The sequence below is a fragment of the Cimex lectularius genome, unplaced genomic scaffold (assembly GCF_000648675.2).
Source record: "Cimex lectularius strain Harlan isolate CLEC.00 unplaced genomic scaffold, Clec_2.1 scaffold22, whole genome shotgun sequence".
NCBI lineage: Eukaryota > Metazoa > Arthropoda > Insecta > Hemiptera > Cimicidae > Cimex > Cimex lectularius.
Window position 1 is genome coordinate 2,109,628 of NW_019392657.1, and position 13,367 is coordinate 2,122,994.

At 31.0% G+C, this 13,367-nt stretch overlaps 1 protein-coding gene and 2 long non-coding RNA genes across 3 annotated transcripts; 1 reads left to right on the forward strand and 2 right to left on the reverse strand.

Moving 5' to 3' along the window:
* The first annotated feature begins 1,462 nt into the window (after positions 1 to 1,462).
* On the forward strand, positions 1,463 to 2,046 carry LOC106664500. Its single transcript, XR_001340197.2, has 3 exons — positions 1,463 to 1,613; positions 1,678 to 1,791; positions 1,849 to 2,046. It is a non-coding gene; the product is annotated as an uncharacterized LOC106664500 (long non-coding RNA).
* Positions 1,922 to 3,225, reverse strand: LOC112126190. Its single transcript, XR_002909831.1, has 2 exons — positions 2,817 to 3,225; positions 1,922 to 2,763 (listed from the first exon to the last, which is right to left on the reverse strand). It is a non-coding gene; the product is annotated as an uncharacterized LOC112126190 (long non-coding RNA).
* Positions 3,226 to 4,345: 1,120 nt separating this feature from the next.
* On the reverse strand, positions 4,346 to 12,676 carry LOC106664631 (rho GTPase-activating protein 1). The gene is made up of 9 exons (XM_014390547.2): positions 12,437 to 12,676; positions 11,900 to 12,010; positions 9,294 to 9,579; positions 8,988 to 9,206; positions 8,615 to 8,713; positions 7,783 to 7,997; positions 7,522 to 7,722; positions 7,351 to 7,457; positions 4,346 to 5,578 (listed from the first exon to the last, which is right to left on the reverse strand). The coding sequence occupies exons 1-9, from the start codon at positions 12,465 to 12,467 to the stop codon at positions 5,408 to 5,410; spliced, it is 1,440 nt and encodes a 479-aa protein (XP_014246033.1). The 5' UTR covers positions 12,468 to 12,676; the 3' UTR covers positions 4,346 to 5,407.
* Positions 12,677 to 13,367: the final 691 nt, after the last annotated feature.

Sequence of the window (13,367 nt, forward strand, 5' to 3'; positions counted from 1 at the left end):
TAGCCGAAGGTCGTGGGTTCAAATCCCTCTCGTGCCATTAACTTTTTTTCATCTCAACTAAAAACCTTAATTAATTGTCATGTATTAATTGGTCAAGCGGACCACGAAAGTAGTGAATTTATAAAATTATTACTATATGAAGGCAATGATTTATACCAGAGTTTAAAAAAAAAATTGTGTTGTCTTTTCAGTATTTTACCATTTCAGTGATTGGCCTTTGATATGTACAAAAAGAATGTAATAAAACGAACAATGTTGGATATAAAATCGTTAGTAAATTACTTCTTTGTGATGTCTCCCATTTACCAAGGGTACAAAACAAGACATTTTCAAAGATTATTGAATATCTTATGCAGCACCAAACTGTGCTGAAAAAACACAGTATCTCTGGATTGTTTTGTATAAAAGGTGTATTAGGTGAATAAGTGTGTATTAAGCATATAAAGTGAACATAATTAGAATATAACATTATAACATTACAACATATGTTCAGTTAAGAAGTTAAAAAAATTATACCATTTATTTTTGTTTTGGAAAGCCATTAACTCAAGCCGTTATATACGACGATGATCTTCAGTGGTGATTAACATGAATTGACAATGTGACATAAGAATTTGGCTTCGCAGCTGGGAAGCCAATAGAGAGTGTAATATAACATAGAATAACAGAACCTAAATCAAAAAAGTTTAGGCCTATATTCGAGGCAAATAGTTGATACAACTAGAACGGACAGTGTCAAGGAGTGTAATATGGTAACAAAATGTTTGAGAATCATCCCAACCCTTTCACACACAATCAACTCGTACGCCCAGGCGGGTGGCCAGCAGGCACGAGTACCCCACTGGTTGACTCCACTCAAAAGACTGTGGCCTTCACACCAGTACCTAGTTGAGTCAACTGAGTTCACCTTGAAAGCATTGAATTGCAATGTGGAGTAGTTTATTGAAGATAAACTCCCGTGATATGGGACATGAGGTGTGACAAATAAAATGATAAAATTAAAAAAAGCGAAGCTTGGAGGGAAGCAGCACAACAGTATTTGAGTGAAAGCGCTCGTTTCCCAATTTTATAACAACGGATAAACCCACACTTTTCTTTATTGGGTTTCCTCCTTTTTTGCTTCTCTTTTTTCAGAAGAGCAAGCACAAGAAGTACTGACCTCCCGTTGGGAAGGGAGGTTGATTCCACAAGTTGCCTGGTGTGAAACCAGCAAAGAAAGTCTTCACATGGCAGTAAAAGTTGAGAGTCGACGAGGCAACATAGTTGAATCAACTGCCTCGTCTGAAAGAGGCCTAAGTATTACCAAAAAGCATGGGTATATAAAACGGTACGATCAACCGCAGAAAATAATTGGTTGAAGCAAACCCACCCTATAACAAACCACTCCTTTTTAATGAATAAACAGATGTGAGCTTTTAATGTTAATATTAATCATTTAGCCACATTAAACTATTTCTGTTTACTATGACATATGTATCCCAAATCGCCATAAGATAATACTTTTCTTTGTTTCACATCAAGGAAACACTGAAAATGAATTTACAGATGTTTGAATGATTTTTTCAATTTTTTTTAGTTTTAATAGTATAAAAATGCCATTCTTGTTAGGAAAGGTAAGTTTGGTCAAATATTTTTTTTTCCTTTTTATGTTTTACCTTGTAAATATTTATAAAATAGATATTCTCTAACTTGCTTCCAAACCATGCTTTACGACCCATTTTACGAAGAACTAAATGTGACGCTGCTTCTGGTAAAAATAGAAAACTTAAAAAGTTGAAGGAAAAATATCAGGTTGGTCCGATCGCTTGGGGAAAAATGTTCAGATTTAAAAATATGTTCGTTTTGAAGGTTGAAGACTCCTTACCAGTGTTTCTTAAGGGAGGAGCCTTGGATAGAACAATTTACCTTACGACGATAGGCCTGTCAATCTCTGGCACTGCCCTCGTGGTGTATCGTAGCTACTTGATGGCTGTTTCTTCATCAAACTGACAAGAAAAATGTTTTACAAGGATATGGCACATAAATGAAATTATAAAATCATGCGTTCGTATTGTTTCAATATTAAATACAGTTGTCAGTCATGACGACTATATTTTATGTTTGAGTTAAAAATTGAGCTTCACGATAACTTTATTTTTATTACATGTAAAAAAATTGGTTGTGAAATTATTTTTTCATTTTCTCTTTTAGTTTCAGCATTTATTTATACAGTAATGTATCGAATCAATACACTATTTCAGTATTGGACTCTTGTACTAGTATTAAGGCTAGACTGTTATAGAAATTTGCTGTATTTTTAACCAAGAATTTCATTTGCTTTTTGGATTTAAGTTATGGTTGTTGAAACTCAGATCTAGACTTAAAAATAAGAAAAGATCTTTGATTGAATTAGACCGGGATAAACTTGTGGGTCCACAGCAAGTTTCAAGAAAAAGTAATAATTGCAAAAATAAACGGAGATTGAATAAATAAAATTTAAAAGTAATAACAATGAGTACTGAAAATTAAAGTTTTTATTTTCAGCACATGCTTTACCTACGAAACAAATGCCAGCCGCTTTTAAGAAAGTTTTGGATGAGTCTGTTCAAATTATTAATTATATTGCCATTGAAGTCAAGGCTTTTCATAATACTATGTGTTGATATGGGAGGTTTTCATAATTCCCAGCTTCAATCATCAAGTGAATAAGTATGTTTGATAGACATTACTTCCGACTGCACCTTGAAATCTATTTTCAAGTCCCGAGTTACCCCATTTTTGACTCTGGAAAATAAAAAAATTCAACTACTTGTTGAAAAAGCATCTGATCAACTTACCTATGCGCATCTGGATTTTCTGTGTACAGCAACCAAAACCAAACACCGAAGCTGTCAGATCCTGAACAGACATCTACCTCCAGCAATCAAAAATAAAGACCAGCATAACCAAATTTTGCCGGCTAAAACCACCTTGGAAATTGGCTCGTGTTTTACAAACCTATTGATTCCGTTGTGCTGTACAAAACATTCACATTGACATACATTTCAACACACGTTATTGGATACAAAACAATACATATATCAGTACTATACATTCCACATATAATATATGATATGTGTCTTAAAAAGATATTTAAAAAGTAGCTCATGTGGTTAGGAGCAGTGGCTTATTGAGCCAAAGGTCATGGGTTCTAAACCCACTTGTGACATGAGCTTTTTCTTCTCAACCAAGACTTTAAATTACAAGTAATTAATTAAAATCATTGATACAGTAAATTATGACTACTAACTAAATATACTGATTATATTATTATATATTTACGTATTAAATTTAAGGAGCTGAAATTCAATAATCTCAACTGATATTAGATTTTTATTATACTATTTCCAGTCGAGGTAAAATAAGTGAGCAAGGATTTAAACATATAAAAAAGCCTAACATTTTACATCTAATTATTTATTTAGTTTTTATATATGTATTTTTATATATATATTTTTTACAATTACTATTTCAGTATTTACAGCCTTTGTCATAGCAATGAGAAACTTCAATTTCAAAGTTTATTTAAAATGTTGAATTATTTACTTTTGAAAAAGGCAAAATTGAAATCCTAATTAAAATTGTTTGTAATATCATTATTTCACAAGGTATCACAGAAACAATGTGTTTGATGATGTATGTACAATCGTTCAGATACAATAATGCATAATTTAAATGCGAGTACAACATAAACGCGTTTAAAAATGTTGACTGTAAAGCTGACCATAAAAAAGTTTTCAAATTATTCCAATTTTTTTTTTTCAATTAAAATTATTGAAAATTATAATTCCATTCAAACAATAAACTGTTGTAAAATGTAGAAAACTTCTCTAAAATGGACCCATTTTATAATTATAATTATAACTTTGCTACTATAAACTTTTTTTTCTTTCAATCGAATTCTCGTTGTGGTGATATTTGTCAAAAATATGTCCAGGTAAAAAAATGTGCTTCAGCTTTTATTATAAATTCTCAGATTGCTTATTCTTATATGTGATGTTGATGCAAACTATACACTTTAAGCGGGCCCTGAACATAATACAGTTTGCATCATCATCATCATATATAAGATAAATAAATCTAAAAATTCATAATAAAATCTTAAGTATTTTTTTTACCTTAAGTGGGTCCTTTATACACATAAACCTGACCATTTTTACAAAGCACACAGAAAAAAAAGAAATATAGTACATCTAATTTCTTAAAGCCTGAATTCAATTGAGTTTCAAATTGTGTGTAAAATCTATAAAAATATAACTTTATTTAGGAAACTTAAAACTATAAATTTATAGGAGGTGGTAAAACAGTGCTCCAAAATTTTAAAACATTTACTGTATGCTTTTTCAAATGTATTTACATGATAGAATAGAAATAAATAAAATAAAATCAGTTTTTAATGAATTAACTATTACAATAGACTATATACTGTTATTGTCCCTGTTAAATAATTCCTTCTATTACTTTTTTTGAACCAATCAATCAAAAATATTTTTTATAATTTAATGAAGATTTAGACATTTTTTTAAATGCATCAAATTATTAGTTAAACATTCAATTTATAATTATTATTATTAAATTGTGTTATTTTAAGAAGTATGACATCAATGATGGAACATTAATCTAGGTATTATTATCTAGGTTAATTTTTTTTTTGTTATTTTTAACAATTGAAACCTTTTAAAATTATTTTTTTCCTTAAAACACTTTAAAAAACATTTTAAACAAAAAAAAACATGTCTTTTACAATTTGTACTGCCACTGTAAAATAATGATCACAATGTAGGGGAATGTTTATTCAATAATTTTCACCATCGAAAATATCCTGTTGCGCATATCGAACAATAATTTTGGGCAAATTATCAGTAGAGACAATGCTAGGCAAAGTATAAAGAAAAAAAAGAAACAAAACTTCACTTAATAGAAAATTGACTCTTTGGTATTTCAACAGAAATCTGTGCCATTATTTAATCACAAGTATGTTATCAATCAATATTAACACATTATCTACATACATTTATAGTTAATAATTAACCTTTGTGCATCACATGCTCAAAATCTTATAATTATCACTGATACAAAATATATCTCTGGAATTTAATATAGTTGTTTATTCTTTAAATACTGTTAATGTAATCTATTAGCAATTGTTTTACAAATGCTAATGAATGTATTTCTTAAATCAATTTAATTTGTAATTAAACTTTCCCTTTACTGACTTACGGTCAATATATGATTATGCCTACCTTATAATACAAGAATTCTACATTGTTCGATTAATAATCATTTAAAAATAGTCTACCCTGAAAATATGTTAAGACAGCTCAAACGTTATTTGACTCAAATGACTGATATCAGGATAGGTATGATTATTATTATTAGTAGTATTATTTTATATGATAAATATTTGATCTTGATGCAGTAACACAAAGTCAGTAAACATGTTTATTGGAGCAATAGCTGAAAGTGACAGCTGGGCTCCTTGTGCCCAAATCAGATTAGGCCCAAATACGACTGCGAGGTTTGATGATGTCATTTTGTTGAGATCACATCTATCCATCACCTATAAAATATATTACAACGTAATAAATGTAGCAAAACATAACATATTAAATAAATTCCCCTCCTATGTTTATAATTTAAAAAAATCTTTAACAAAAATGTATATTATATCTTTTCAATTATCATTTCAATTGAATAATTACCAAAAATTATTAAGATAAAATTATTAATAAGTTAATTATGGAATGAGATATTAAACTTGTCAGATTCTTCACTAAGAACTGTAAGATCATTAAGATTTTAGCAAAATTATTAAATTACAATTAATTAAGGTTTTTAGTTGAGATGAAAAAAAGTTAATGGCACGAGCAGGATTCGAACCCACGATCTTAGGCTAGATACGCCGCTGCTCTACCACTTGAGCTATCGTGACCTCGATCCACTCGGACATCAACTTCCTATCTCAACCCCACCTTATGAGTTTTCCCTCCTTTTGGCATTTTTCAAATGTCGTTTAATCGGTTTTGATTCTCGACGACAATTGAAGTGGCGACGGAGAGCTTTACTGAAGTGTACTTCATTTTTTGAAATCATTAATTCACTACTTTCGTGGTCCGCTTGACCAATTAATACATGACAATTAATTAAGGCTTTTAGTTGAGATGAAAAAAAGTCCGAGTGGGACATCGACTTCCTATCTCAAACCCACCTTATGAGTTTTCCCTCCTTTTCGCCATTTTTCAATCGTATCTAGCCAAAGATCGTGGGTTTGAATCCCGCTCGTGCCATTAACTTTTTTTCATCTCAACTAAAAACCTTAATTAATTGTAATGTTGGTCAAGCGGACCACGAAATTAGTGAATTTAAAAAATTATTAAACTTGTGGTAAGATGATGAACCTACAGCTTAATTTGATCTGTTTCATTTAGTTTGGAAGCTACAAGAACTAAGAATAATATACTAGCAGGCCTAAAAAATAATAAATAAATAAAATTTAAAAAAAAAATCAGTTAATCAAAAACGGAAGTATGAATTGATAGGAAAAACGTGGCATGGGTGGAACCTACTATTAATCTTGAAAACTGAGAGCTGATAGGATATATTTTAAATGAATGATCAATGGTGCTTCACCTAAACTGACACAGTTGACAGCTGACAGTCCAGCTGAAATTAAATTCAGCCAATATGTCAAGACAATTCCATATTATCAGCAGTTTGATCACCTTGGTTTTTACAATTGCGAGAAAAAATGCTGATGGGGTAAATAAACTGCTGACGAAATATTATTTAAACACCTGATAAAAATTCACCATTTTTATCATTAATTAGAGTTCATTGCCATTGTTTAATAAACCATTAATTGTTTTGATACTTTTTAAAACCAAACAAAAACCTTTCCAAACAAACAGACATTAAAATGTCCTCTAAAAATATCCTTAAATTTGAATTATTTAATAATCTAAACACACTGATGATCATTAATAAAGTTTTAACATCAATTTAAAAAATCCAAATATTAATCACAAATTAATTAAGGTTTTTAGTTGAGATAAAAAAGTCAGTGTCAAGAGCGGGATCTGAACCCATGACCAAATTCAAAAGGTGGGGTTGAGATGGGAAGTTAGTGAGTGGATCGAAGTCACGATAGCTCAAATGGTAGAGTAGCGGCGTATCTAGCCGAAGGTCGTGGGTTCAAATCCCACTCATGACACTTCCTTTTTTATCTCAACTAAAAACCTTAATTAATTGAAAGACATTAATTGGTCAAGCGGACCACAAAAACTAGTGGAATTAATCACTAAACTAATTTAAATACACATAAAATATGCCTACCTTTGACAAGAACTGAACAATATATTTTAACACTTGATAATTATCCTCTGGTAACTTTTCTAGGATCAAAATTTTTACATGTCTGGGTTTTTCATCCTTTGATATACCTATAAAGTATTATGTTAGGTACATGTTATACCAGCCTGGAATAGAATATGCAAGGGTAGTTACCTGGAAACTGAGTAATCTCGTCGTACAATTCATACGTCAGCAAAGGTTCGTCTAATTCTCTCAGAAACGTTTTCAATAAAACTGCAGCTATATGTACATTACCATTAAAATCTATATCTTCCCCCCTATTGACTCGAGCTTGCATTTCTTTGACCACTGCGACGTTTGCCGACCTTCTAAATAGACCTTCAGTCTCCAAAGCTGAAATAAGTTTTACAAGACGAATAAAATGAGCGTCGTACAACATGGTCAGTTACGTACCATCAGGTTTGCTTAAAAATTCGACACATTGCCTGACTATTGGTGGGATAACATTGCCATTGTTATGATCCTTTATAAATTGAAGTGATATGCCAAATTGTTGGGTGGGTAAAGGTGCTTCAGAAGGTTGTACTGATGACGGAAGATCCGCTGTCCCTGGGTTAAGTTTAGTTGGTCTTTTGACAGCTCTTTTTGGTAAAATCTTTTGATCATGCCTACATCAGTAAAATTTAAATATAACAGTACATCTTCTAAAGTAAAAAAAATATTTTAAAAAATATATAGAAAAGAACTAAAAAATCCAGCACGCTATCTGGGTAATATTGGTACAAGTTGTACAAACGTATGTATAAAAAAATATTAGCAATAAAATCCTCTACAATATAAAATCTATTTCAAAATGGGAAAATATGTCTCATACCTCCGTTTTATTGAAAATAATTTTAAAAAATGTGTGTCATACACAAGAGAACACATTTCATCATCTATTAAAACATATTAAGTATTAAAGAGCCACCAAAATAGATTAAGGTGTTGCCAGGTTTAGTTAATACACAATAAAAATACATAAATACATGCATACACAGTGTTAAATACATACAAACATTGTGTGCGTAAATTACGAGATATATTTAAGTTCATTTTTATAGCAATGGAATAAGTTTTTAGGCATAATGAATATCAATATGGCTAAACAAATCCTCACACTTCCGATTACAAACTTTTTTTTCTGAAAATTGTACACCAACAGAACAATCTTTACATTTGCAACAACAATACTTATTTCTAGCAGAATAGCTTTTAAAATAAATGAAGAAAAAATTCAACTTACTCTAAGACTTGTGGTGGAATTATGATTTGGTCAAGATTTATATGCTCTCCAAGTTCATGAAGGTAATTTACATACATCATTTTTCTGCCAAATTTAACGCTGAAAAATAATTGGATTAAAAATATACAAAAAAATCCTGTTGTTTCAAATTAAAATTGCTACTACTTAAAAGTTTACACAAGCAACTTTCATTAGGTGTTACATGGCTTTTCCTTTTATTGAAAACAAACAAAAAATGCTTTTTTTTTATGAAAGTTTATAAATAATAGTTATTTTATTAAAGAAAAGCCTTAATGACATTTTGTCTCCAATTTATAAAGAACAAAATAATAAAATATATTTATCAATAAAACTATTACGATTATTAACTTACCTAATTGCAGCTTTAAAGATGGACCAAAGTACTCTTATAAAGTTTGTAGGATGAACTAAATAAAGAGCTTTTAAATTCTTTTTATATTTCCTATCAAATGTTCGAAATGCTTGCCACATCCATGACAAAGGGGGTTTATTTTTGCTATTCAATCCATAATGAAAATAAACAATCGTGTAATCAATTTCTACAAATTTATCTAATGTGTACGTTAAATATCTAAAAACAAAACAAAACACAAAAAACAATGCCATTTAAAAAATGCAATCGAGATGTGAAATTGTTAAAGTATATGGTGATAATAACCTAAGTAGCTGATGGTGATCAAGTTGTTTATTTGGAGGCAACTTACAAGCTGAGACAACGATTATCCTTCTTCCTGCTGTATCTTCACCAAACACTTCGACAATGCCAAATTTTGAGACATCGCTGTAATCGTCATCATCACCAAATTGGTACGTAAGGCTGTCGTAGCCTGTTGGCGCGTTAACAAGTTCTTCTTCAAAATTTTCTTCGATCGTACCGTCGGACACAGGCGACTCTAAGTAATCGAAGGTCCCACCTCCAAGCCCTTCAATTTTCTCTCCTAGATCTTAATAATTGAGAGAATACACATTAGAACAAATAAGTGGAGATCAGAATTTATTTTTATTAAATGATACACAAGTTTCTTTGAAAGATCGTGTTTTCTAGCATTCTTGGTGTAAGGAGTGAACCTTTTACCCCCGTTAATTCTAGTTACTGAAATTTCAATTATTGTTACATTTTATTTTTCATTTTCTAGCTGATTCATGTAAAAATTTGATATAAATAGGATTTTAACGAACACAATCATTTCAATTAATTATACTTTTATCTAAGGTCTTGGTTGAGATGAAAAAGTGTCATGAGCGGGATTCGAACCCACGACCTTTGCCTCAATACGCTACTCCTCTAGCGTATTGAGCTGAAGGTCGTGGGGTCATGACACTAACTTTTTTTTATCTCAACCAAAACCTTACATAAAAATATAATTAAATGATATAATTAAATAGGTCAATTATGTCTGCTAAACATATGGGTTTAATCTATAATGATTCTGACAAAGACCAATGATTTTTTTATTTGACTAACACTAATCAAATTGTAAACAAAATTATATTTTTTAGGTTTAGACTTATAATTAACAGTTGCAGACTCTAAAGTCATGTGCTAATGAATTCAATCTAAATTGGGAGGGGGAGACCGCAGTAGCCGAGTGGTCAGCATGATAGACTCTCGGCTCGTAGACCCCATAGTCATAAGTTCAATTCCCACTGTTACCCCTGGCACATACTACGGATAATATTGAAATATAAGGCCATTAAAAAAATCTAAACCTGGTTTAAACAAAAGTGAATAGTTCAACAGGAATATCTACCTATATTCTAATATCTGTTGTCATATGTAAAAAATGTTGGAATGATGTAGTTTGACCAAAGCAATTGTTTTTTTAAGAACATATCTTAATCATCTTCGACATTTCACCATCTTCAATGTTGAGTTTTGTGTTATTATACATGTATGTTTTCATTACAGTTTTTAGTAGATTTTGCAATTATAGAATTAACAGCAAGCAAATATAATTGACTTGTACAGTCTTCAGAGGTGAATTCTACTGATCAATTAATTGTTTGAATTCAACCTGAAATTGGCTAAATAACAAAATGTATATGAGAATTAAGCAAGTAAGAGTAAAACCAACTTCATTTCACCAACATTCATCACCTATATCACAAATTATTTTATCTATAAATCAGGTTAACGCAAACTTTACATTAATCCAGGCCTGGTGTGGGCAATACAAACTATATAATAATGTGAAATTTGGTTGTTAATGCTTATTTTGCATGAGTCTGTCAGGTGCATTTAACCATTAGAGGCACACTGAAGATGGCGATATACAAAAATGTGCTTAATGCAAGGATAGGTAGACAAAATGATCTATAAAGACTAAATTACAACACCGTGCAGAACACACTGAGAAATTTTACAATAAAAATATTCAGATTATAATCGACTGAAAGCTTGACAATAAAACTATTTGCTTATGTTTGACCAATTTTCCATTTTTTTTTTAAATTATTACTATAAAACTATTGTATATATCAAGAAAAGAAGAAAAATAAAACCTCTTTAATAAACACTCCATTATTTTATTTGGGAAATGGTTGTCTGTTATTATTCGGAAATCGTGAGATGCAGTCTGGTGAGATGTAGGTTTCAGAAAAACATTTTCTTTATCGTGCCAACGTTTCAATCTTTATTGAGATCATCTTCAGGGCTTGGGATTTACAAACATTGTTTACATTTAACAAATACATGTAGGATGTGGAGAAAAGTGAATTTATACAATTAAAAAAATATTTTTTATATTAAATCAAAGTATTTCTACTAACTCAGTGTTTGTTTTTCTGAAACCTGCATCACACCAGACGGCAACTCACGATTTCCGAATAATCATCGACTAATGGTCACTAATCACCACACACGTTGTCTGTTATATTTAACATTTTCAGTCACTTACATGAAGATTTTGAGTCTTCCTTAATGAATTATTTCTTTTATTGAGTTAACTTTCTTTGAAATTTTGAAAAAGTAAATTCCTTCATGACAGGAAAATGTTAACACTTTCTGTTAAGTAAATAGCCAAACCAAGAGTCTGGCAGATGTGCAATATTTGATTAATAATGTGGGCCAATTTTCAGAGAGGGGCATCGTAGGTCAATCAGTACAGGCTCATACACTCTCGAACTGTGTGTCTTTTTTATTTATTTTTCTAAGCTAACTTTCCAAGGATGAACTTAAGCGTAAATAAACAAAAATTTTGAACACTTTAAATAAATAGAGCAAGGCCATAATTTAATTATTATTTATTGAATCGGTTGACTTACTTGGATCAATTGCTGCATTCTGTAACTCTGTATCATCAAACTCTAAGTTGGGCTCGTAGTCGTGATAGTCGGACAAACTAGGGTAAGGATCTTCTGAATCGTTCGGCACCCCTACAAATATGTTTTTATGCGTGAGTTTTTATCTTGAATCGACACTAACTTTAAGAGATATCAACGAAATGATCAAGTGAATATCTAATTTGGATATCATGGGGAGTTCAATTTAAAAATATTTATAAAAAGATTAAACGAATTTTGGTAAATTTTTTGAAAACAAACTAATTCCATTCAACAGATTTACTGTGTGACCAGCTTTGAAGTCTGCTAAACTGAACATACATAAAACAAATTATTTTATTTCAAATAAAATTGAATTCAATTAAAGAAGTAAACATTTTGTTTTTAATCAACAGAAAGCTTGTGATGAGCAACACTTCTGCGCGTTTTCGTCAAGGAATTTGTCCAAAAAAAAAAAAAAAAAAAAAAAAAAAAGAAGACCCACCCAACAAAATCTTAAGATAAGATTTCCATTATTACCATTGTTTGCTAAACGTCCATCTGCCATCATCTATTCAGTATTTTCTATAGCAAATATTATATTGGAAAACGAAAAAATTAATCCGATTCATATTATACGATCATCACGATGCGATAATTGTATATGTTATGATTCACATTTCGATAACACGTTCAGTTGTAAAGTGTAAAAAAAAACACTAAAAAGGCGATGAGAGTTTACACTGGTTAGCCCAATTCAGTGAAGTTTACGTCTTTCATCGTAATTTAAAGATATTGAAGACATCGATCCATCGAAATATTTACTCGATGTCAGTCTATCGAGGTTTTATTTGGACAGAGCAAACGATAACAGTTGAACTATCGAAAAAGATTTGATTTCACTCAATTTTATTATTTGGCTTTTATTTGATTCATTCAACTGCCTGTCGCTCACTTTTAAACTTTATACATGTCCCATGGACCCTCTCGTTATGCTCTTGTTGGTGAGATGCCACAAGGGCATGATAGGCCTGCAAAATGGTGGTTGCAGTCTGGGTACCTGGACAACAAATTCAACCAAGTTGCCTGGTTGACTCTCAAATAGTTTACTGCTGTGTGAAGACGTTTCTTTGCTGGTTTCACACCAGGCAACTTGTGGAATCAACCTCTTCCCAACAGGAGGTCACTACGATGTTAGAACCCGAGGAAGCAGGAGCACTTCTTGTACTTGCTCTTCTGCAAAAAAGGAGGAAACCCAGTAAAGAAAAGTGTGGGTTTATCCGAAAATAATGAAGTTTGATTTTTCAAACATCTTTGCTATAAAAACTTTATACCGATCCCTTGTCCATATTGGAATGCGCTTGTATAGTCTGGGCTCTCTTTACTATGACATGTATAGGGCTCTTATTGAGAAGATTCCAATCAAAGGTGATTAAATTCATTGTTTATAAGACACAGGCATTGTTGTCTT

What these genes read in the sequence shown, in the direction of transcription:
- LOC106664631 (XM_014390547.2), bottom strand. Translation starts at nt 12,467, where the DNA reads ATGATGGCAGATGGACGTTTAGCAAACAATG. An exon ending in TGGACGTTTAGCAAACAATG is followed by an intron (nt 12,011 to 12,436) that starts GTAATAATGGAA and finishes ACATATTTGTAG; the next exon opens with GGGTGCCGAACGATTCAGAA. An exon ending in ATTTTTAAGCAAACCTGATG is followed by an intron (nt 7,723 to 7,782) that starts GTACGTAACTGA and finishes AACTTATTTCAG; the next exon opens with CTTTGGAGACTGAAGGTCTA.